The sequence below is a fragment of the Leptosomus discolor genome, chromosome 18 (genome assembly GCF_034619465.1).
Source record: "Leptosomus discolor isolate bLepDis1 chromosome 18, bLepDis1.hap2, whole genome shotgun sequence".
In the NCBI taxonomy this organism is placed as follows: domain Eukaryota; kingdom Metazoa; phylum Chordata; class Aves; order Leptosomiformes; family Leptosomidae; genus Leptosomus; species Leptosomus discolor.
This window is the reverse complement of record NC_141408.1, coordinates 3,499,851-3,522,749: the sequence shown is the minus strand read 5'-3', so window position 1 is coordinate 3,522,749 and position 22,899 is coordinate 3,499,851. Positions and strand designations below refer to the sequence as shown.

At 43.4% G+C, this 22,899-nt stretch overlaps 1 protein-coding gene across 7 annotated transcripts in view; it reads left to right on the top strand.

Moving 5' to 3' along the window:
* Nucleotides 1-22,899, top strand: part of CUX1 (cut like homeobox 1) — a 283,475-nt gene that overhangs the window by 119,890 nt on the left and 140,686 nt on the right. For 6 of the 7 annotated variants that reach the window (XM_086475312.1, XM_086475311.1, XM_086475310.1 and 3 more), the window contains 2 exons: nucleotides 6,884-6,962; nucleotides 20,472-20,609. In XM_086475312.1, coding sequence (XP_086331438.1) covers nucleotides 6,884-6,962; nucleotides 20,472-20,609 — 217 coding nt within the window. The remainder of the gene's footprint in view (nucleotides 1-6,883; nucleotides 6,963-20,471; nucleotides 20,610-22,899) is intronic. The other variant, XM_086475313.1, reaches the window with a different exon arrangement.

The following is a 22,899-nucleotide window of genomic DNA, read 5'->3' as shown; positions in this document are numbered from 1 at the left end:
CTACTGATTACTAATCAGAGTAAAACTTTGCAAATAAACTATATTTCTCAGCATTCTTGCTGTTTGTCTATTGATCCAGGCATCGCTGGAGTCATTCTTGCTAGAATTACTTATTTATGACACCAGAAAACACTGTGAGGGTTTAAATAGTGTGTTAGAGGGGCTAGGATGCTGGCATTATCTTGGTTGTCCAGGGGTATCTTTTATCCTCCATGGACAGCTCAAAGCTTCCACAAAGCAAAGTCCTTGTTTCCAGGGCCAGGCTGTCCTTTAGTTTGTTTTACTTAAGCATGAACAATACCGAAGTCTCCAGTAAAATTCTACTACCTCATTACATTACAGTGTATAATGTGAACTAACCTGTGTATTAACAGCGGCAAGAGACTTTCATACTGTGAAGACTGAGCGATAGGATAATTAGGGAAGGGAATTTTCGTAACGTTTGGCACTTTGACCCTCCTTTTGCCATCCATGTTTTGACACTCTGGTTTCATGCCCTACCCACTCCATGCCGGTGCGGGACTGACGCTGGCGAGTGTCCTTGCCCTGGTGCTGGGTGCCCACCTTCTCCGTCGTGCTGAGTCTAGCAGATGCCCAGGATGAGTCAGTTCAGTTTGCCGGCGTGATGAAGGATAAATTCTTTCTCTCCCTCGTTGCGTAGTTTTTCATCCAGTCAGTGAGCTGAATCATGCTACGGCGGTGCGATGGCTAGATCTGAGGCAAGAGGAGCGGGAGCCCGTGGCCTGAGGCAGGAGGAGAGAGCAAGGCTGCTCCGTTCGGTGCCTGCCTGGCGGATGGATTAGGAGTCGAGTGAGAGTAGGAACTGCGAAACGCCGCTCAGGAGCGCCGAGAGGCGTGAGGAGGGAGGCACACAGGTTATCAAAGGATCCAGGAGAGGTTCAGCAGTGATAGCGGCCCCACCGTCGCAGCGATCTGAAGGCAGGGTGGTAAACAGTAAAAGCCATTTAAACAAAGCTGTCATTCTGCTGTCAATATCTTGAGGCTCATGTTGGGCCGGGCTGTTTTACTGGGAAGAAAGATCAAAGATTGGAAAAGCAACAAGAAGCTGTCCTGTGAGAAAGAGGGAGCTGAGCTTTCCTCAGGGGATGGCAGTGTTGTTTGTCTGGGAAAAATCAGGATTTATCTGGGCATGAAAGGAAGAGAAGGTTTCAAGGGTTCAAGGTTGCAGCTGTTTCACAGTGGAGGGAGGCAGAATTGAAAAATTGAAGGATTTGGGTCCTTCTTAAAGCTCTTTTCTTAACTTGAGATCAAACCGACAAGTTGGTGAGGCAGGCATTCTCTTCCCAAGCTCTTTCCTGGTAGCATACCTGTGCGCTGCACCCAAGCAGCTTTGTTAAACAGGCTGGTATTGTATCCACTGTGAAGTCCTTATTTTTGTTAAAGAATTTATAGCACAGCTAAAATACACGCCATATGCTTTAAGCAGCTGCACAGGAATAATTTCCTTTTAATTCTGTTTCAAAAAATTTTTAATTGCAGCAAAGATAAAACAACAGTATTTTTACTTTTGTCAGCAGCAAAATAGATTAACTAGGATGGAGAACTGTTTATTTTTATTAATTTGTAAAATTATAATGTTACATTTTATTAATTCATTTATTAATATAGATACCTGTTGGTATTAAGAAAGGGAAATCAAGCCAACTGCGCGCCTACCCTGCGTGCCTCGCAAGCGGCAGGCCCAGAGCGTGCTGCAGGGCGGCGGCGGTGCGCCGCCGTGGCGAGGGGTGTGCTGTTCCGTACCAAGGGGCGGCCAAGCTCCGTTGGGATGGCTTCAAAGAGAGAGCAGCGCCCTTGCAGGGCAGTGGGACTGCTTGCTGTGACCGCCACTTGATTCCAGGGCAGCTACTCAGGAATATAGCATGGCTTAAAAGAATGGTGCGATAATGACTTGTTATCCTGCTTTTCCCTTTGTTTAATATGTTTCTCACAATTCTTAATGGCATTTTGGTAGCTCGGAGTAATTGAAGACAAATGGAAAAACTTTGTGATGCAAAACAATACGACGAAAGATGTGTAAGGGAGCTTTGCAATGAAGGGGGATGGGTGTCTCGTTAAGGCATCTATTTATTAAAAATCAGAACAGAAAAATAACTTCTGGTTTAAGCCATTTATTTCTACTTGCTAAGTTAGTTCCCGACTGGGTGCAGGACAGTAAGAGACATGTCTTTCATGTGAGGGTGCCTAATGAGAGTGAGAATTCCAAGTGAGGAACAAGGAGGGTAGGTAGAAGAGTTAAGACTACAAAATCCGTATTTAGCGTAGTTGTGTGAACGCACATATTTGACACTGGCTGCGCAGTGAGCCATGCTGCAGGTGAATCACCGATACTTCAGTAGTGCCGTACAGGCTCAGAAGGCAAGGTGATCCCTTCGCTAAGGAGTTGTCTTTGGGATGCCGCGTTGTCCAAAGACAAAAGAAAAACACAGCAATGCCGAATGGCCCAAGTTGATCTGTCGGGAGCAGCACGTGGTGGCGGTGTGCCGGTCTCACGGACTGCAAAGGTGTTAATGTGCCGATAGCTGTAAGGTCAGAGAAGTTCAGTGTTGATGCATCTGGCAGTCACAGCTTCCTTGCAGAGAGCTTTATCTTCCTGGTTCATCTTTAAATTCCCAAACACAATTGTGCAGCCCTGTCTGACGGCAGGGGGTGGGACAACACCACGTACACTACAGCACGGAAGAGCGTCCCACTTCTGCAAACGCGGAGGCAGAACCCAGGTGATTTGTGGGGCAGTAGACATCAGAATTTAATTCGTGCTCAAATTTCCTAGTGCGTAAAGAGTGACTGATACCAAAATAAAGCCACAGACTTTGCTTTTATCTTTCTGAACCTGACTGGACATAGCTGAAACACAAAGAGGCAACATTCAGCTAGAATTACATTCAGCATCTTCCCTGACATGGGTGGCCAGATTTATGGTACTTAGCTAAATGCGGAGACAAACCCCCTGATTTCATTGATGATATTTTGATTTTAGGCAGGTGTAGTAGCTGTTAGACTCTGACCAAGCATTTCTAAACTAGGCAGTCCATGCCACTGGAGTAGCATACCAGCAGTGTTGGGCTACCAGCTGTTGTTCTGGCGGTGGGGAGTCGGGGAGCAGGCCAAGGAGGTCTTCACAGGCCTGCTGGAGAGAGATGATTCTGGAGGGGAAGGATGTCATTCAGCCTCTGGGGTGAACTTGGTGCCCCGAGCAACAACTCAGGAAAGCACTTGACCTGGAAAAACAAGGTGGATAAAGGGAGGACTGTGTCTGTATGCTCTCCAACCGGTGTCTCGCTGCGGCTCCCTCCATATAGCTCTGGTGATATTTTAAAGACGAAGAGTGCGCCAAGGAGGGAGGATTCCTCGTGTCTCATTTCTGTTATCTCAGTATAGCGCCAGTGGTATTATCAAGACAAATAGTATGCCAAAACTTAAAAGTGAGCATATGTTTATGGGGGTGGTGGGGAATACAGAGGTCACTGTTGTTTCTTTCTAGTCAGAGAAGACATAATGGGGCCTGGTTTAGATAAATTAAGATTTGGAGCTAAGCTCATGTCAGGACTACGCTAGTGTAATTATAAGTTGACTTCTTTCAGGGTCCTCGAAGTTTTTCGAGTCAAATAACAATGTTCAGCAGGAGTTTTATAATGTAGTTCAACTGTTTTAACGTGAGCTGATTGCAGCTCATCCTTGTTGGCTCCCAAACCAATTTTACTTTGATTTGAAAAGTTTTTAGTGAACTTTCAAATACATACTTCCAGGTCATTTCAGCGTGCTGTTTCCGCTGTTTCGGGACTTCATTTATGCTTTGCTATTTTTGATGTCTTTTTCATCCAATACTTCCTTATTTCCATATGCAGCTGGAAGCTGGCATACTTAATTCTTTTTTTGTTCCAGTTAAAGTTGTCACAGTGTTTTTACTAAGTTTTAAGATATAAAAGAGTTGTAGTGCTCATTTTTAATAGAACTTTAAGCCAGACAGATTGATTGATTTTTTTATTTTTTTTTTTTTTTTTAACAACTAAAACATGAAAATAATCTTTCTGCCTGGCAGGATTGTTTGGAATTCTGGTTCTGAATTTGGGAGGGGAAAAAAAAAGGTGTGAAAGTTCCTGTGATTTACAAACTGCTTCCGTCAGAAAGTCTCTGATCTCTTTGGAAGATGTTGTTTCAATTCTGTTTTGTATTTCAATGACGATATAACTGGTAAGGAGTGAATAAACGATACCTTTTGTAATACTTGGGGAGAATATAAGCACAAATGCCCTTTATTAAAACGTGGAAAAACTGTAATAGGAAACCAAATCCATCCTGCTGTTTCACCGAAATGCGAGCATTTTAAAAGCTTTGGTTTTCGTTAAAGGGGCAAACGAATTTTTCAAAATACAGCACAGAATCAGTTCTATAATGCTAATTGTATTTGATGATAGTAAGTTAAATTTGGCTGTACTCGGCTGAGCAGCAGTGAGAGAAAATTGTATGTGGGAATGTTAAAGTCCAGAAGTCTAACATATGGTGTGCTTTGGCCCTCAAAGTCTGTCTTTATGTACCCATGAAACTGCAAAAGCCTTTCTGATGGCTGCCCCCTTCTTTCTCGCCCGTTCACAAACGGTGTCTGATACTCCCAAGCATTGATTTACACTACCCGGTGCCTCTCTGCCTTTGGCAGTTTGTTCCATGTTCTAATTTCAAATAATCTTTGTGTGAAAATGTTCTAACCGAATTACTTATGTTCTCGTTCCCTAATGAGCATCAGTCCATCTGTGATTGCTTGAATTCAAATTAATAAATGGGTTATTCACAACCATCAATCCCTTGCTCGCCAGCACGTCGTATGCCCTGTGAGATTCCAGTGCCTTTTGGTAGCCTTTCTTGGTCAACTCAAAAAGACAAGTGTGGCCAGCATTTCTTGAGAGTTCATATCTGCTCTCCACGTCCTTCATCATTTTGGCCTCTGCTGCTTGTTTATCATCTGTGCTTTTAAATGGATAAGAGTAAGTTGCAAATAGGTCAGGTTTCAGTTACACTGCACCTCCATCAAGCTACAGAAATTAATCCAGATTTGGGAGGGATGTAGGCAAAATAGAAATTTGTTTTGTTTCTCTCAATACAGTCTACTCTTGTGTTACAGTAACGTTTCTCTTCGTAACCTCTTGCTGTATCTCAAGATTCTATTGCTGCTGCCAAATGCTGTGCAGATGCTTTCAGCGTCCGTATTTTCCTCCTTGACCCCTCCCCTCGAGGGTTTTCTTGGTTTATACGTTGTGCATTGTGCTTCCGTGTAATTTCTACGATTGTCCTTGTCCTTTCGTTTTCTGGCCTTAATCCTCTCCATAATGATCTCTACAAGTCACTTATCAGCCATAAGACTAATCTATACAAGTCACGTGGCGTTCCTGCGCGCTGCCTCTGTGCACTTTACCTCTGACTCCATTATTTTAATCATCTACATTGTAGGATTCCCCCCCAAATGCCCTTCCCTTTGCAAAGTCGTTTTCGTACAAAGTAAACACAAGTGGCCCCAAATGTGACCCCGCAGCACCCTCCTGCTTCTCTCTCCTCCCTGCGCCGCTTCCTTTCCCTGGCACCCTCTGCTTCCCGTGCCGGGGCGCTCGCTTCCGAACTCTGCAAATCTCCAGCCCATATCATAAAATATCAGATACTTCCCTGAAATACAGATACAGTAAACTCCGTCCATTGTTTCTGCCTTATCTACCAAATCAATAATGTAGTGAAAGAATTCAAGGACGTTTTTCAGACAGGACCTTCCTTTTTTAGTACATGTTGACGTACACACCTTTAAATGGTTTCATAATATGAACTGTTTCTCAAATACAGAGAAGAATTGATATCAGGCCCTTGTATCCGTAGCTCTTCAGATCCTTCCTTGCTTTTTATTAAAATACGGGAACGATAATCTCCATACTTTTAGCTTCCTGATTTCAGTAAGCTGCCGTAGAACGATGTCAGGCTTTCCTGATTCCCTTTCTGTCTCTTTCTGCTTTGGGAGTATTTAATTCAATGGACCTGGTCGTGGGTTGGTTTGGTTGGGTTTTGTCAACATTTAGTAGTTGTAAATCCTCTGTTTTCTAGTACATTTAGGAAAATAAATGTTTACCAAAAAAAAGTTGCTGTGGAATAAGTACTTCCTTCTCAGAGCCATAACCCTGCCTTGCCTTGCAAAAGGAGGTTTTAGATGACAGTACAGGTTTAGGGGACAAGAGCAGCTCACCTGGGCAGACAGCTGCTTAGGTTAGTGTTGGTGTGTATTACAAAACACGAAGAGCAGCCAGACAGAGGAGCCTGGCTTGACCTCTCGAGTGCAAGACAGAATAGACTCTATGGGTCTGTGCCTGAGCTTTGTTAGAAAACTTATTTGCACGTAGAAGATTCACAGTTGTTTAGTGTTAAGTATCACAGGGTGCCTGACGAGTCCGTCTTTTCATCCTCTCATCAGCTTAGTGGAGATAATAGAAAAACATATTTGCCGCAATAAAGGCAGAGCGTGACATCAGAAGTGCACATTTGTCGTGTTAGAGCTTAGTACATGGTAAAGGGAACCGGTTGTTGAGGGGAGAACCTGTCTGGCAAATATCATGCTTTTGATAAAGATTTAAAGTAATGAATCGCTGTAGACAGTAGTGTCCATAAAAATATTGTGCTGAAACAGGGCTTTCAGTTATATTCAGTACAGACGTACTGGCAATACTCTTACAAGGCTGCTTCTGTAGGAGCTGTACACAGGAGACTCGGGTTCCCCTTTTGTGTATTAACTGGTCTTATATGAAATATATTCATTTATTTGTGAAGCTGTGAGTGTAAGAGTTGTATTGGAGGAAGTCTAAAAGCCTTCTTTTCTCACCACCCCTTTCAGATCGACGCATTGGGTAAAAGAAGCAAAGAAGCAGAGGCAGCCTTCTTGAATGTTTATAAGAGATTAATAGATGTTCCAGGTAAGCACATGATTTCCTTACTCTGAAAAACTGATGGCTTATGTTTGTGTGAATGCTACTGGGCATTTTTTTCTACCTTTGATAAGGTAAACATGAGCAATGGTTTAATTCGGAAAGTGATATGCTCCAGTGTTGTTTCTAATGGAAAGAACCATGGCTAAGGCAATTTCGTGACTTCTCTTAAAACTGTTCATTGCATTTACGTTTTAATGTTTGTACGAATCCTTTTCTATTATTACAATATTGTGTGATTCTCAGTAATGTCTTTATTAGAGGGTTTAGAGGTTTTTAACAAAAAAGATACAGCTTGAAGCTTCATCAAGAAGCAGCAATACTTGTGCTTTTAAAGGACAGAGAAAATTTTTCATACGTTCCAAAAAAATCCCCCCACCTTACTGAAAAGTAAATCGCTACCAAATTTCGATTCTGTTCAGTGTAAGTGTGATCATAAATGTTATTCAAAGGCCTTTATTATATGTGTTTTCAACTTTCCTTTATGTTTGGCACTGGAAGTTTCCAGTTAATTGCATTTTACATTTTGGAAGTTGATTTTTTTGTTTGTTTGTTTTCCCCAATGGTAGATAAATATTCTCTGAACAGATTTTTCTTTTTGCAACTAAACTCAAAGGTGAGAGGGAGTTAGGAATCCAGGTGTCCACTTCCAAATCGTGGACTGAGTTGTTGGCATATGAGAGTGTGTGTGTATGATTTTATACTTTTTGTAAAACATTGATGTCATATATATATATATATGAAATATTTACCTCAAGACAAGTTTTGAGGCATAATTAATACTTCTAAGGGCTTTTAAGGCCTCATTGCAAAGTGCAGCCTAGCCTTTACTGGCTCTACCTTTTAAGGAGCACATTCTGTGCACGCTTCAAATAGAAACTAATTTTTTAATGTTTTGTTTGCAGCTTAACTGGTGAAAAGGTCAGTGTTTTTCAGGTGCTCAGTCAGAGCTAACATAGGTTCTTTTATGCTTTCACATTATAGCCGAGTAGCAGCCAGTACCTGTATTAAGCACAGCATATGTAGAGAGATGCGGGGACTGACCGTGCTCATCCGAGGCCACAGTTGCCTCAGAAATGCTGGGGTTTCGGTTAATCAGCCTGTGAGTGTTCCTTTACTTGTTTCCAGCTTGTAGTCTTAGGAACGTTCCGCAGGTGAACACTTCCTTTGCCCCTCCGCTCGTGCCGTGGGAAGAGGCGGGTAACTCGAGGAGGCTCCTGCCCGTGGCTGGTTTGCGCTGGCACGAGCAGCACGGGCACGGCACAGGCCCTCGCAGCTCTGTTCTGTAAAGGACTCCCCTCCATCAGAACGGACCCCCCGAACCTGCAGCCTGCCGGGCCGCTGTTCACTGCTAGGGAGAGAACCTGCCACCCCTCCACCTCCGTGCTGAGGCAGCCCTTGTTTCCTGCCGTAATCTGGGAGGCGAGTAGGTTTGATTTCTAATGGTCTGGGTTTTTTAATGACTGAGTAGTTGTGTCGAACAAGAGCTGTGCGGGATCCTTTGCATCCTCTTGTGCAGAGGCTCTTTTCTGAAGCCTGGCATTGTCACAGGTGCTGGGATTTGAACAGCACAGTCAGACTGAAGCCTTACGGAGGAGGTAGGACATATATCCCACTCATGCTGTAGGATCTGAAAGGTGAGGGACTTTGTCAGTACTTCTTTGTGTGACAAATTTTCTCCTTTCCTTCATTTGCAAAAGCAAAATTTACGTCCCCTCCTTCCACACTCCACAATCTCGCTCTTGACCAGCCTTCGCCCCCTGCGCATGCTTTATGTTATATGCCAGAGAAATATTTCTTTGATATTCTCACTACATGTAAAATTTTCAGCCTGGCTAAATTGTCAGTGTGGTAGAGTCTGTGGGATTAGAAATATCTTCAGGTTTTAGTCCCATGCTCCATCTGCAGGCCTGAGAGGCACACGAGGAGCGTTACTGGTGTTGCTAAAAGCAAATCCCAGGTTCCGAAGAAGTCCGGCTCCTGGAGCTGCGTGCAGGTGTAACCAGTACTCGCTGTTTACAGCACATACTGCAACGGACAGGCAAACAGCCGTTAGGGCTGTACGGCGCTGGTGTCCACCACCACGTGGTAGGGCTCAGTCAGACCTTTGCAGTTAGGGGCTTGCTTCGTTGTGTTGCCTTTTTTCTTTAATTTCCTTCTCATCACATGTAGTCCTTTACACAGGGTATATAGCCACGGAGGGCTTTCCTGCATAAAAGACCACTGGTATTCATTTCTCACATGTGTTGTTTTGCCTCTGTGTGGCTTTACATATCTTTTGACCTGCCCATTTGGTATTTCAAATATTTAGGTATACTTTTATCTTCAAAATCCTGCTATGTTTTCTTTTCGGTGTGAGAAGGGAGCTATGATGTTTTGAGAAAGCTATGACTGGAATGCTGCGGAGTGGTTATTTAGCATTAAGCGTCACTGTTACATGACAAGGGTGCAATTTTATCAGGCTTTCAATATCCTTTATAGGACCGTGTAATAATTGCAGCTGAAGTCTAATTCCCAGCAGCCAATTTTATGGTTCTTGAGGAAAGTATGTATTCCTCTCCTCAGTAATAACGTGCACACTTTATATAATTAAAAAGGGCTTCTATTTTAATTTTACTATAAAATGATCTGTATTGAAACTCCAGCTACGGTGCTTTATGGATTCAGCTAAGTTTAATGGTTTGCTTTCCTGACTTGACCAGAGTTTTCACTCAGGCTCACCAGTAAGGAATTTGTGGGAAGAGTGGTATTTTACTTGTAAATTTTCCTATATACATGAGGGGTTTTCTCTTTAAAAGATGAAACAGACCTTTTCATATCTTTCTCCAGCTTTATGATACCGTTAAAATAGCATTATCATTGGTTTGTGCTGCAAAATTTATCCTTTCAAAAGGAAAGTACATGTCAAGGAAAATGTTTTGTTTTATGTACATTTATACAGCTGTAATTCTCACTCAGATCATTCTGTCTTGCTTGAGACTGAACATTTTTAATTAATGGAATTAATTTTCTCATTTAATTGCCTTATTTTCAGTATGCAGTAGAGAGCTAGAGAGAAATGAATGCTGCCACATGAATTGCGCTAATCAACAAGGTTGTCACAACTTACCTTTAAAAATAATGTGAATACATTTATTTTTATGTAGAGGGAGGTTTGGTCTGTATTTTGGGGAAGCTTTCTTCCGTCTGTTCAAGATTTCTTTCTCTTCAGTTTTATAAAATAAGTGTAATATGTTAGCACCCTTGTCTTTTAGGGTCTTAATCTTGCAAACACTTAAGAGTGAAATTGGAGCCCTGTTGTGTAAGTGTTTGGAGGAGCAGTGTTGCCTTGCAGAAACAGTATATTCATAATTCTGTTTTTCTAAAGCTTTAAAAGAAAAATATTAAGCATTAAAAATACTACAAATTAAATTAAATATTTTTCTTTTAAAAAGGAACGGTGTTCACCACTGAATTATTTTTTAAACAAAACTTCACTGTAATTGTCAAGTAAAAGTTAAAATGTGGAGACCCAGAGAGAATGCCAGGTGACAGTATCCAGACAAACTGGTTAAACAGAGTTTCTCTTTACGCTGTGTCTTTATTACTGTGCAGTTACTGCACAATGCCACTGTTGGGTTTGCTCAGTTTTCAGTATTGCTCCTGTTAAGCACGGCCCTTGTGTAGGCAAAGAAGAAACAATTCTGCCTTTAAACAGAAAATCTGCTATCTTGATGTGGCAACAGTTACACTGGAGTTGGGTTCAGTGGCTGTTCTCCTGTAGAAGCTGATGGTGTATCTTTGCAATACTGCCAGGAGTTTGCCCCCGAAGGGGAGAACCTCAAAAGCCCCGCTCCAGGGGAAGGCTGGGTTCCCCGGGCGGGGGGCGCAGAGCCCAGCCCCGGCCGTGCTCAGGCACCCCCGCACCCCACCGCTGCCTCTCTCCCACCCGCCGCTTGGCTGCCGCATCGTCCTGCCCCGCACTCGCCCTCCATAGAGCCGCTCCACCTCAGCCACAGGGTCGCGGCTCCCTCCCACCCCGCACCAACAGACCAGCAAACAGCGGTGAGCTTTTTCGGCACGGGCGCGTGTGAGAATCGGGGCAGGTGAAGGCAAAATATTTGCTCTGGGTGTGGTGGGGACGGTGCAGCCTTCTAGGGTTGAGCCGTCAATGGTGTTCGTTTCTGCTTCATGGGAATTTTCTCATCAGGAAACTGAGTGACCTCTGCGGTGTAAAAGGGGATGTGTGTGTGTGTTTATTGGAGACTCTTCACAGGTCTCTGTTCTGATCAGATTTGCTGTAAGTTCGGTGCTATATGATGTGCACGACGTGGTTTTTAGCTCAGAGGTCCCGCTACCTAAGGAAAGTATAAAATAACAGAGAGGGTAAAAAGAAGAGGGTTTTTTTTTTTTAATGTGCCCTGTCAAAACAATTAAAAGCAGTCACAGTGAAAGATGGCTGAAGTGGAAATTTTATCTTTCCCTTACTCCTTTCCGTCATAAATCGCACGCCCTGCCGTGGGGGCTGTGTCTTACTGAGGCGTTTGGAGGAGGAGCAGGCTAGTCCCAGAGCAGTTTTCCACACGCCCATCATTACATCTTAGTGGGTTTGTACGATAACAGTTCAACCTTGCAAGTTCAAACTGCCCTGCATAGGGCTTTCTTTTTCCAAGGAATGATTTAGCTGAGGAAAGACAAACTTCTTTGAAAATAAGTAATCAGTAAACCGCAAAATAAGTGTTAGGGGATTACTTCTAAAGGCAGAAATGAAAATGTGTTTCTCACCTATAAAGAGAGCTTCTTTCCTTCACTGCGGAGCCCCTGCCCCAGCAGTGGGAGATGCAGTGCTTACCCCAGCACTCCGTTGCCTTGTCATTATTTACAACTCAGCAACACTCTCCAGACTTGTATTGCTGTTTGGGCTAAGAGAAGACTTCCATGTAAAGAGTATTTGATCAATGTTCTGAGGTTAAAGGTGATAGAAGAGAAAAATAGGTTTGATTCTTTTTTTTTTTTTTTCCCAGAAAAATTATCTGCTGCTTATGTTGGAGGTGATAAATGTGTATGAAGTTGTTATATTTATATATGTTATGTGATGTGTTTGGATTTTTTTGTAAAGCGTAATGTTAAGCAGAAAGCATAAAGGTTAATGCCAGCCCAGATAGCAGAAAGTCTGTATGGACTTTTACACGCCCTGATGACCCACAAGCTGCGCGATGTGCTTAAATTGCAACACAAGCACACCCAGCCTCGTGTGCCAGTAGAGAAGAGCTGGTTGAATGTAACTGTAGGGGAGACATAAAGAGAGGAGAAGGAAAGGAGGTTCACTCCGAGGGACTGTTAAGCATATCCCCAACTAGAATACTAAAAACAGTTTGAAAAAGTTAATACTGAGAGCACTCTTCATGGGGCTTAACCGTTGTTTGGCAAAACTCTGTCGAGAGAGCAAGATTGGGTTGTAGAACACCCTGAGTTTGTGGTACATCGAGACTGATCAGCACAGACAATTTCTGAGGAACATTTGGTCGTTACAAACAGCGTGAAAAATTTTCAGCAGCTCCTCGTTCGTTTATGTGTCAAAATGGTCACCCCTGTCCAAATAAAATATATTTGAATAAAATGGAAGATATATAAAATGAAAAGGTTTATACTTTGCTGCCCCTAACTTTACAAGGGAAATGAATATGGGTAACATGTGCCTTTTCTCAACCTTAGAGGGAAAAGAAGACAGTATTACAGTGAGTAGTCTTAGGAAAGGAAGCAAAAGAACTTGCTCATGGACAGCAGAAGTAGTGCAGACACCCCTTAAACACACTTGAAAATCTGATAAAATTAAGCAGAAAATTGAGCGTAGTTAATACTTGAAAGTGAAAAGCGATAAACCCCTGTGGCTGCAGGCAGTGCTTTTGCTTGTGACTGTATCCCATCTGAAGACGAAATCCGTGATGCACGTTTAGATCAGGTAAAAAGAAATGGAGTCGCATAAACATGTGAAAAATGCCCCAGTTCTGGAAGCTGGGTCTGGAAGAAAAATCTGTACAGTAAAAAAATTTGGGACTGTAGACGTTGGTGATTTTCCCCGAACTGTTCTGCAAACAGTTGGAAGTCCAGGCTGCAGACGGGAGGTTTTGAGCGGCGTTTTGGTAGGGTCAGCGGCTGCTGCTGTTTTATTTTCCAGAACGGTCTGAATCGCCTGGGATGCTGCTCCAGCCTTCGGGTAGTCCAGCGCTGAGGAATGTAGAAGTAGCTCATAATCACTTCAGCCTCCTTCCCTCTGGGGTTTGAATTCAGAGACACGGCATAAAATACAATTTTGGAGCTGTACTGGATGAATGCGCGCTGGTAGGGCATACTGTTAGCATTACATAGTTATTTTCAGATGAAGTGCAAAGTCCTGGCCAATTCTCGTCTTTAGTATTCATTCATTTTATCCTTATGTTTTGAAACTGATGTCAAAATAACTAAAAATAGCTCTGTTACCTGGATTTGTGGCTTGAAATTGGGCTTGTCTCATCACATACTTTTTTTCTTCCGTTTTTCTCGTTGAATTAGTAATTGGATAAATTCCTTTGTAAAAGCTGGAATAAATATTCGAAGGAAGAAATATCCCTAAAGCATACACTTTAAAAAATTTATTGTGTGGTTGTCAAGCCCTATTTTACTTGGTAGGCTGGAGGCACGGAAGGAAGAGGGAGGTGCAGCTAAGGGGAGGGATGCAATGAATAGACGCAGGAGGAATGTGCCGAAGAAGAGGGAAGATATCCCTGCGGGCACGGTTGTGTTCACCTGGAGGTGATAACTGCAGCACCCTTTGAAAGCTGTTGCTTCAGGGAGTGGAGTTAGAGCAGCCCTAACCCCGGCAGCTGGAGCAAGAGAGGCAGACTGGTTGTGGTGGGGAACACTGGACTTTGCCTTTCTCGGTTGCAGGAATGTGAACTGGAATTAGAATAAACCCCAGCTTTCGGAGGGTTTAGTGCTAAGCCTATTCAGAAGCTTTTAGGAGAAAGAAGGGATGATTGTGGCAGAAATGCTTTCAAACATAGTGGAAGGTTCCTTTTTGTTTTTATAATCTCAAAGTAGGAGAAGTGAAACTTGGAGCACAAGTGATTTTCTGTAACTGTCCTTTGCCTCGCACTGAGCTCAGCATACAAGCAGTAAATTCCAGCGTCTTCGGCCATTGCTAGAACAGATCAAACTGAAACATTTTCCCTAACAGTGGCTTCTCTTGTAACTCAGGAGGTGCTTTTTCAGCTGGCATATTATCGTGCTATAAAATACTGTATCACCTATTATGTATACTCCACTTTTAATATTAAAAACTTTTCTGAGGATTTATTTTGGTAACTCCTTTGAAAATACAGGAAACTGCAATGCCATTCATGAAGGAGTCAGTCATTTACTCTGCCTTGTTTGACTTCTTTGGATGCTAGGGTAGAGATGCATCTCGTAATCTGGGGCAGGGCCAGAGCACCTTTCCAGCAGCAGCCATTCTAGATTTGGTAGGTAAATAAAGGATGTCTTTAAATAATAGCCCACAAGATCTAAGAACCACGTTTCTGGCAAAGGGATCCATATGATTGTGGTCAATTTGGCTACATACCATCTCACATCATTTCACTTAACCCTGGAAGCATTGGAGAGTGCTGCCAGGGAGAACTTTTGGTGTGATTAATGGGGAAGAAAGGCGCCGGTTTGCTGTGACTTCCCCCAGTCCTCATAGAGGGGGGTCGCATCTGGATTGCTTTGCTGCTTTAGCGCTTTAAGGGGTTGGCAGAATTCGGGATTCTGCTTTTTCGCTGGCAAGGGAAATGGGAGTCCCTCACCCTCTTGTGGGCACTTTGAATTCCCTGGCACGGCCCTTACAAAACGCTCTGAGGGCAGGAGGGTGAGTAGAACACTGTAAAAAAAAAAAACCAAAAAACAAAACCCAAAACAAAGGGAAGAGAGAGATCCCAGTCCTGTGGGATGGGGGAGTAAGAAAATATGTATAATTCTTGATTGAAGGAAGAAGCTTTTCATGTTTTTTATGAAGTGAGGAGTTGGAGAGATGATGAGCTTTGTTTCAAACGGAATTGCGGCTATAACTCTTCTGTCCCTGGGCTACCAGAGTCATAGGGGAAAAGGAGGAAAGCTATCATTTATTCCATGAAATCTTTGTCTCAGTCTCTCTAGGCTATTTCAATTTACCCCTGAAATTTCTGGGGAATAATTAATGAATTAATTAAGTATGCTGTGAGGTGTTTGAATATTCAAAAGCTACAATGTAATTATTATTTTTTCTAAAACACATTTTCAGGTTATTTTCAGACACACAGCCTCCCAAGAAAGCACTTACTGCATCAAAAGCGAATAGAGCTTCTTCCTGCTCTTCCTGCCCCTAAGCCAGAGCCTGTTCTCCCGAAGAGGTGTCCGTTGCGAAGAGCAGCGGTAGGGCTGAGCAGGGGTGCGTCTGGAAAGTCAAAAACTCACGTTACTTCGTGATGGAAGTATTGTGACAGCAGAGCTGAACTTCTGTTTTTTTAAAAAAGTTAAATCCTGTTAATAAAGTTAAGGAGGAATTCCGCCCCCCCTCATGATTTTGCGTGGGTGTTTCTTGTGAGCTATCGCTAAGAAAGCTTTGCTTACAATGTGGTTTAGGCAACAGAAATACAGTCTTGTTGAAAGAAACGCGTTGCCTTCGATGAATTATTTTTAGATCCGAACCTTAGGAAACACATTTCCAGTGATATAAAATATTAATTGCCCCTGTAGTTCTGGCACTGTTTCATAACTCGCTTTCTGAACGTTTCTAGTGTTCCGGGCCCGCAACGAAGAGGGAGGAGAAGGGGTTTAGGGAAAGGCTTTTGTTGTGGAAGAGCCTCTTCGGGGGCTCCATTTTGAGACACGGATGAACCCAGGTTGCACAGAGGCAGAAGAGCGACCCTGCAGGCCCCGGGCAGGGGCGGGCCGGGCCCCCCGCGCCGCGGCAGCTCCTCACACACCTACAGGCCTCGCCCCGCGCCTGGGAACGGTTTGGCTGGGATGGCTTCGAGGCGTCTGAGCCGCCCGGCCCCGGCCCCGGGCCCGGGCCCTCCCGATCCGCCCCGCGCGATCCAGGCCGCGCTTTGCCGCTCTCTGCCCGGCCGGTGCCCGCCGCGGGCCCGGGCAGCCGCCGCCCCCGCCGGGTCCCGGGTCCCCCTCGCCGCGGCCTGGCCGCCCCCCGGGGCCCGGCGGCTGCCGGGCGGGCGCTGCGGGGCGCTCTCCTGGGGGAGCTCCGCGGTGAGCGGTGTTCTTAAAGAGCAGCGTCTGTATCTGCGCGGAGAGAGGGTAATTGGCCACAGCGCTCTGTAAATTGTACGTTTAAACAATGACATCGTTTTTCCGCTTCGTTTGGCAAATTTTCCTCCCTCCGTCAGTCTCCCCGTGTGAGCCAACAGGTTCGAGCGGCGATCGGGAGGGAGCCGGTGGGTCCGGGGGCAGCTTCTCGCCGCGGCCAAGGGGCTCGGAACGTTAGCGGTGCAGACGGAGCGCCTTCTCCTTGGGCTGAGGGGGCTCCTTCCCCCCGCTTCCTAAATAACGAGGGTGGTCCCAGCATACTCTATATCGAGACAGCTTTTCATCAGTTGCTCATCAGCATGCTAATTGCTGTATGACTAATTATGCCCTGAATTCCAGTTGATTTTCTTAATGAGACAGCTGGGTTAATTATGTAATCGTATGATTACATTAGCCTAGAGTGCCCTGGCGAAAAGTAACGCAGGCAGGAGCGTGATGTCATCGCAGGAGCAGCGCTCACAAGGGGGGGCATTCATTTCTGGCTAATGACAGGGGAGGGCAACGGTACCCACAGTGCTCCTTGGGTAAACACTTAGATTGAATTATGGAGATCTGTGTCTTTTTCCAGCTCGCAGAAGGAGGGAGGAATGGGGTTCCTGAAACGACACTCACTTTGGAGATGCATCTGGTCATCGATAGCCCTGTTCTGTCTCATGGGTTGAGGGTGGGCTTGGTCGGAGCAGCGTGGGGCTGCAGGTGGTGGGGTGCTGCCTCTAGCTAGACATGTAATGGGCTGTTTTGGTGAGACCCGTCTGTGCTTCTTTTAAAATTGTTCATAAAATAGGCAGTTTACATGCATAAGCAGCGGCAGCAAAAAAGAAAACACCTGGTTCTCTTGTGCTGCTGTTCAAAAAAGATTTATCGTCAGGGTGTGTATATGGTGTGAGAACAGCCTGAGAGGTGTTACTGTGGCTGCTTTGCACCAGCTTGTTTGATGTGAAGTATTAACTGCTATAAAAATTACATTACGTTCATAACATTAATTTTTTTCACATCTGTGTTCATTGAGACTCGTCCATCCACCTGCTTTGTGAGGACAGAAGCTCTTCTGCAAGGGGACCGGTGTGGCGTGCCACAGCAGTGGTGCTCAGAGAGCTGCTCGGGGAACAGCACTGAGAGGCAATTCGTCGGGAAGCAAAGGCAGGAACAGGCTTTGCAGTTGCTGGTTTTAAAATACGGCAGTTGTTGTTTCTCCTGTGGTAGCGTGGAGGAAGCCTTATCAGAGATCGGATCCAGATGTGCTGGGCTGCCTACAAGCACGTGATGCAAAGGGCTTCTTTGTGGGTATGGGATGCAACAAGTGGATCAGGAAAGTAGAGCAGAATAGGAAGCAATAGAAAAAAATACACCAAATCTAGTATAAAAAGAGACGTCTCAGTTTACTCTTGGGCAATAACGATCTTGCGAAACGCTTTTTCAAGTTCTGGATGATCAGATTCCTTTTACCAATTTTCTCATTTCTTGTTTATCTTGTGCCTAGCAGGGACTCTGAACTTCTGCAGGCTAGAGAAGATTCAAACCAAGAGAATAATTTGTGATGAGTTTTCCACATTTAAGTGTTAAGTGAGATGATTTTTCTCTTTTACAGACCACAGAAAGGACATTTCCTTCTTTGCCTCTCTCCCTAAGCTAGTGCTACTCGATTTTTTTTGAAATGTGTATGCCTGTTGTTTGTGTAATGAATCGAGAGTTTTGGTCCATTGCTTGTTTAAAAATTCAGTGACCTCCTGTTAAATGACACGAGGCATACTTTGTAAGTCTGGTTAATACAAAAAGGTATGCTTTTTCATGCATGCGTGTGTTGGGAAAAGGAGAGTATTTTTATTTATTTTTAAATCCACTCCACTCAGGTAAGAAAAAAATCATTCTGACTGTAAGGTTTGTACTTGTTTCAGATTAATTGGTGTTTATAAATGCTTCAGAAATCATGGGGTTTAGGGTTTTTTTAGATTAAAGAGCGTGTTGGGGCTTGGCATGAGAAATGAAGTATTTGTCTCTCTGCCCAAAATGTCTTGGTCATTTTATTGTCATGCAGTGATTAGTTTTCTTTAATGCAGTTTATAAAAATTAAGTCTAAGAGATGCTTCAGCCATGGGGTTTTTTTGCATGTCCTGAAGCAGTGTTCAGTGGCTGCAGGCCGCTAGTCCTTCAAACAGGCTCTAAGAAAGTTTGAAGTTTAATGCACAGAGACTGTTTTTACATTTTGTTTGTTCTGCCACTGTTTTGCTACTTGAACATTAACCTTTAATAGAGCTAAATTAAATATACATGTCCTGATGAATAATTATGAGATTGCAAGCATTTTCATTTTGTACATAAAGCTTCTCAGGGATTGCAAATTTGACTAAAGGTTTAGTCATTATTCACTTCATAATGCTTGTGTTATTTTTGTCTTTAATTCTTTACTGATTTAAATATAAAAAGCCCTGTCTATTTGGAGCAAAATACCTCGTTGGGTGTCCTGGCTTTTTACAATGGGCCTGTTAATACGAGGAGGGAAGAGTGCACCCACAATTCTGCAAAGTTCAACTTCTTTCATTGTGGCATTTTAACATTACTTTATAGAAATATCACAGCTGAAGCTTAAGATCCCTGCCTGGTATGTTTTGTGGTTCCTGTAACAATTTAAGACGTGGATGGATTGAGACAGTCCAGCCTTTCTTTATGTTCAGCAGATGAATGTCCTGGGCTAGCTCTGTCGGAGAAATGCTGAGCTGTAGAAGTGTGACAAAATGGTCATTCCTGCTAAAGGTCGGCAGACCTACGTGGGAGAAGGGTGATGTTGTGACAGCCTGTGCCGTAATTGGACCGTACATAAATATTGCAGGGCCTTTAACTCGTGCTACTGCTGTGACTTAAACTTTATGTTTAATTCCTTACCTGTACCCCCTGTCTCTGCCACAATAACATTTTAAGTTTGATTTATTATAAATATTTTAATACAGATAATAATAACGAAAAGTATTTGGCCTAAAAAGCATAAATGAAAAAGCTATGTAGTCATAAACTATGTATGTACAGAGAACAGATGACAAGCAACCTAGATTTTGTATTATGAACAGGGTAATGCCACAAGCTGTTGCAGAACCGAAGTAACAAAATGCAGCAGGCTGCTACTTACAATGTCTCTGAGCTCAACATAACCCAGTACTATTCTTTTATAAACTATGAAACAACGCTGGCATATTGAAAAAACACACAGGCTCATGCTTAATGTGTGAACAGAGGTACAATAGACTTACTATGTGTTTCCAGAGACTGAGGGTGGTCTGAAAAATTAATGACTGTGGTGGTTGAAAATTAAGTGAACTCCCTAATATATACTGTTGTTGATCCACTGAGTTTGGTGTTTAGCATTCCTCAACAGGAGACTAAATCCTTGCAGCCATTTCACAAGAGATGCTGGCGCCCATAACAGAAATATATTCAATAATCTTTTATAAGTCCATCGGACTCCGGCCTCTTCCTGTTCTGGCGCGGAAGAAGTCCCAGAATAAATCAGATGTGCACACGTCAGGTGCGCGCTAAGGACTCCCTTTAGCAGAAGGGGATGAACGTCAGAGATTTAATACTGAGAGGCCGTTCAAATTAATTTCTAATTTCTATTCGAGTAGTAGAATAAGAGGGAACAAGAGTCACAAACCCCAAAGTTCACGGTATTAATTGCATCCACACAATATTTGTGATTATTACTGCTCTGTCAGTGAGAAAGAGTAAAGCTCAGATCTCCGTGATCAAATAACCATTTGAGCTCAGCTGTGCAAGAGGGCACAATTTGCTCCAGAAATGCGCTCCCGCGGAAGCAGAGGTGTGTGAGGGGCGCTAGCTCTCAGTGAGCCATGCAGTTTGAATGCTTTTTACCCCAGAATTCTCATTTTGCAAACAAAAATTTGAAACTTAAGGCTCTCGCGTGCCTTCGTATCACGATGGTCTGCACCCAGGGGCACTGCCCTGTGGATTAGCACCAGGATGAAGAAGGCATGCCTCAGTTTAAAGGGTGCCATAGATACAATCAACTATCTCTGTTTTTTGAAGTTTGCAGGGTATGAGGTGAGGAACATACAGGAATAATACCTCGAAGTAGGGCCTGACTGGCACTTAGAATGGATATTAATAAAGAAAAAAGGCCACTTGTGCTCTGAACTGCGTGAGTTGAGTCGCAGAAGTGTTCCTGTTGTCTTACATTTTATTTTTCTTTTTCAGATCCAGTTCCAGCCTTGGATTTAGGACAGCAGCTTCAGCTGAAGGTTCAACGTATGCACGATATTGAAACAGAGAACCAGAAACTTAGGGAAACTCTAGAGGAATACAACAAAGAATTCGCCGAGGTGAAAAATCAGGGTAGGTTGCATATTGTTTCATCAGCTTTTAACGCATACTGAAATTTGAAGACAAGGACTAGGTTCAATTTTGTTTCTTACAGGTAGAGTTGACAGTAGCCTTGACATTCAGAAAAGAATTACTGTGTTATAGCCACTATTATTGCCACTTCTGCTAGGTATGACTTTGGGTAGAGTCTGAATTTCTTTTAAAGTTTTGTCTTCTGTAGCTCCAAGTCAGAGAATGGAGCTGATATTCTGCATAGCCAGTTGTAGCCTTCAGCGCTACCTGAAAATGACACCCCTGACTGAGGTTATGTGTAGACGTTTTATGAGAGACGGTGCTGCCACTGACAGCAAGCTGAATGTGGGTGTGGGTGCTTGTAGCATGTACGTTTTACACAGACAAACACAAAAATGCAGTATTTTGTGCACACATACAAGTCTGTACAAAATGGAACTTCTTCTGTACTCTGTTTTTCCTTATCTAGATCTGAAATGTGTTACTGGAGTGCACTCAGCGTGCATACTGTACGTTTACTCTAGAGACTACCCATAGAGCAATGTAAATACAAGCTAATACTGTTTAATTATTTAAGTAAGTTTTAATGAGACCAGAGTACATGCAAATACATGAAAATCTCAATGAGATTTAAAGCCTGTTGTCTTTAAGACTAAGTTTTCTTGTGATTCAGAAGAAAGTTTCCTGCACCGGGAAACAAAATTTTCTCCGTTGTTCACCTACTTGCCTATACATGGGACTTTTCATTTCCATGTCTAATACTCAGTTCTGGGTGGTGGAAAGGTAAATTGTCTAGGCATTGGGAAAATGGAGATTTTTTCTTTAATATTATGGAACTGTTGCACCCAAGCGGATAACATTTGAAAGCCACGTTAGCAACTAAGCTGGTTATGTTACATCACATTTTCAGCAGAAGGAACATATATGCAGTTATGTATTTTGTTGTAACGCAGAGGGTGTGACCTATGGAGAGGGCATGCGGGGATTCAGGTTGGACGGCAGAAGGGGGGAGCCACGATGCTCTAAGCCCAACAGAATTTTTGCCGGAAATGTACAATAATTGCAGTTCACTGTGCAGAGATTTCCTGAGGCTGTGCACCCTGTACATCCAGGCATGACATAGGGGTTCATCCCAGAAGGTGGAGAAGGTCTTGACTTACAGAGTTTTTGCTGCAACCACTCCTAAGCTGGCATTTTTTATTTCCCCCAGTGTGCACTAACTGCCTTTCTGTTTTGCCACTGTAGTCTGCGTTGTTTTTCGCTCCAGTGCAGTAGTTTTACACTCTGTTTCAAACAGGGATTAATAAGATATCCAGGGAAAAGCCTGTTGTTAGCTAAGGGTGCTTTGATCAGTTAATCTCTTTGTTTGGAGGACTGTGTACGAGCTATACAGTGCCTGTAAGAACTTCTTCCAAAACTGGTAGAAATGGCCGTGGCTAACGAGCCTTGGCTGACCTAGGCAGTAAAGAAGGCGCTTCGTTCTTCAAGCAGCGTAGAGGATTATACTGTGCTTGTCCAACACATCTATTGTTAGGTGCCTAAAGGTAAAACCAGATTTTGTTACAAGTCTTAATTTTTTCCCATATTTGTGCACTTCTTGCATTCGTTTTTGTAGTTTTGTTTCCTTTTAAAATGAAACATTCATACGTTGTCGAGATGCAGGTCTATGCATTTCCATGAGATTATTTCACTCTCTGCTTCTCCATATACCTGAATACTTCTGCAGATTTCTGTCTGAAAATACCTGGAGCAACCGTGACTCCCGTACAAGGAGTACATCCTTTGTACGTATGAATGAGCATCCTTTTGTCTGTGAAGGAGCATCCTTTGCTTATTCAGGAGAAGATCAGAATTTTTATTACTTCCCGGATCTCAGAGAAGAATTTCCCTTTGCTGAAAAAAAAAGTGGCATGTCCTTTTCATGTTACTCAGTAATGAGTCTCATCTGGTTTTTGCATAGCTAGCAAAATCCCGCTCTTTCATTCAAGCTGGTTTGCTGGCAATCATTTTTCCCACTCTTCTGCCCCTTTGTTGGGGTCACAGAGGCCCAAGCTGCCTTCAGTGTAATTCCCAGACAGCAGAGCTTTTCACCAGCTACCTACCATCTGGCTTTGCAGTTCTCTAGTCAAGTCTAAAAGTCGAGACTTTGAAAGGATTACGCATGGGTTTGTGTGCTATTATTGAGATCTTCTTCCCCAAGTCCATAGGCTTTACTTTTCCTAGTAGAGTTTGTCTTTCTACAGTGTTTCTGCAGAATGAGAAACTTCTGATGTCCAAAGGTGTTTTTTCC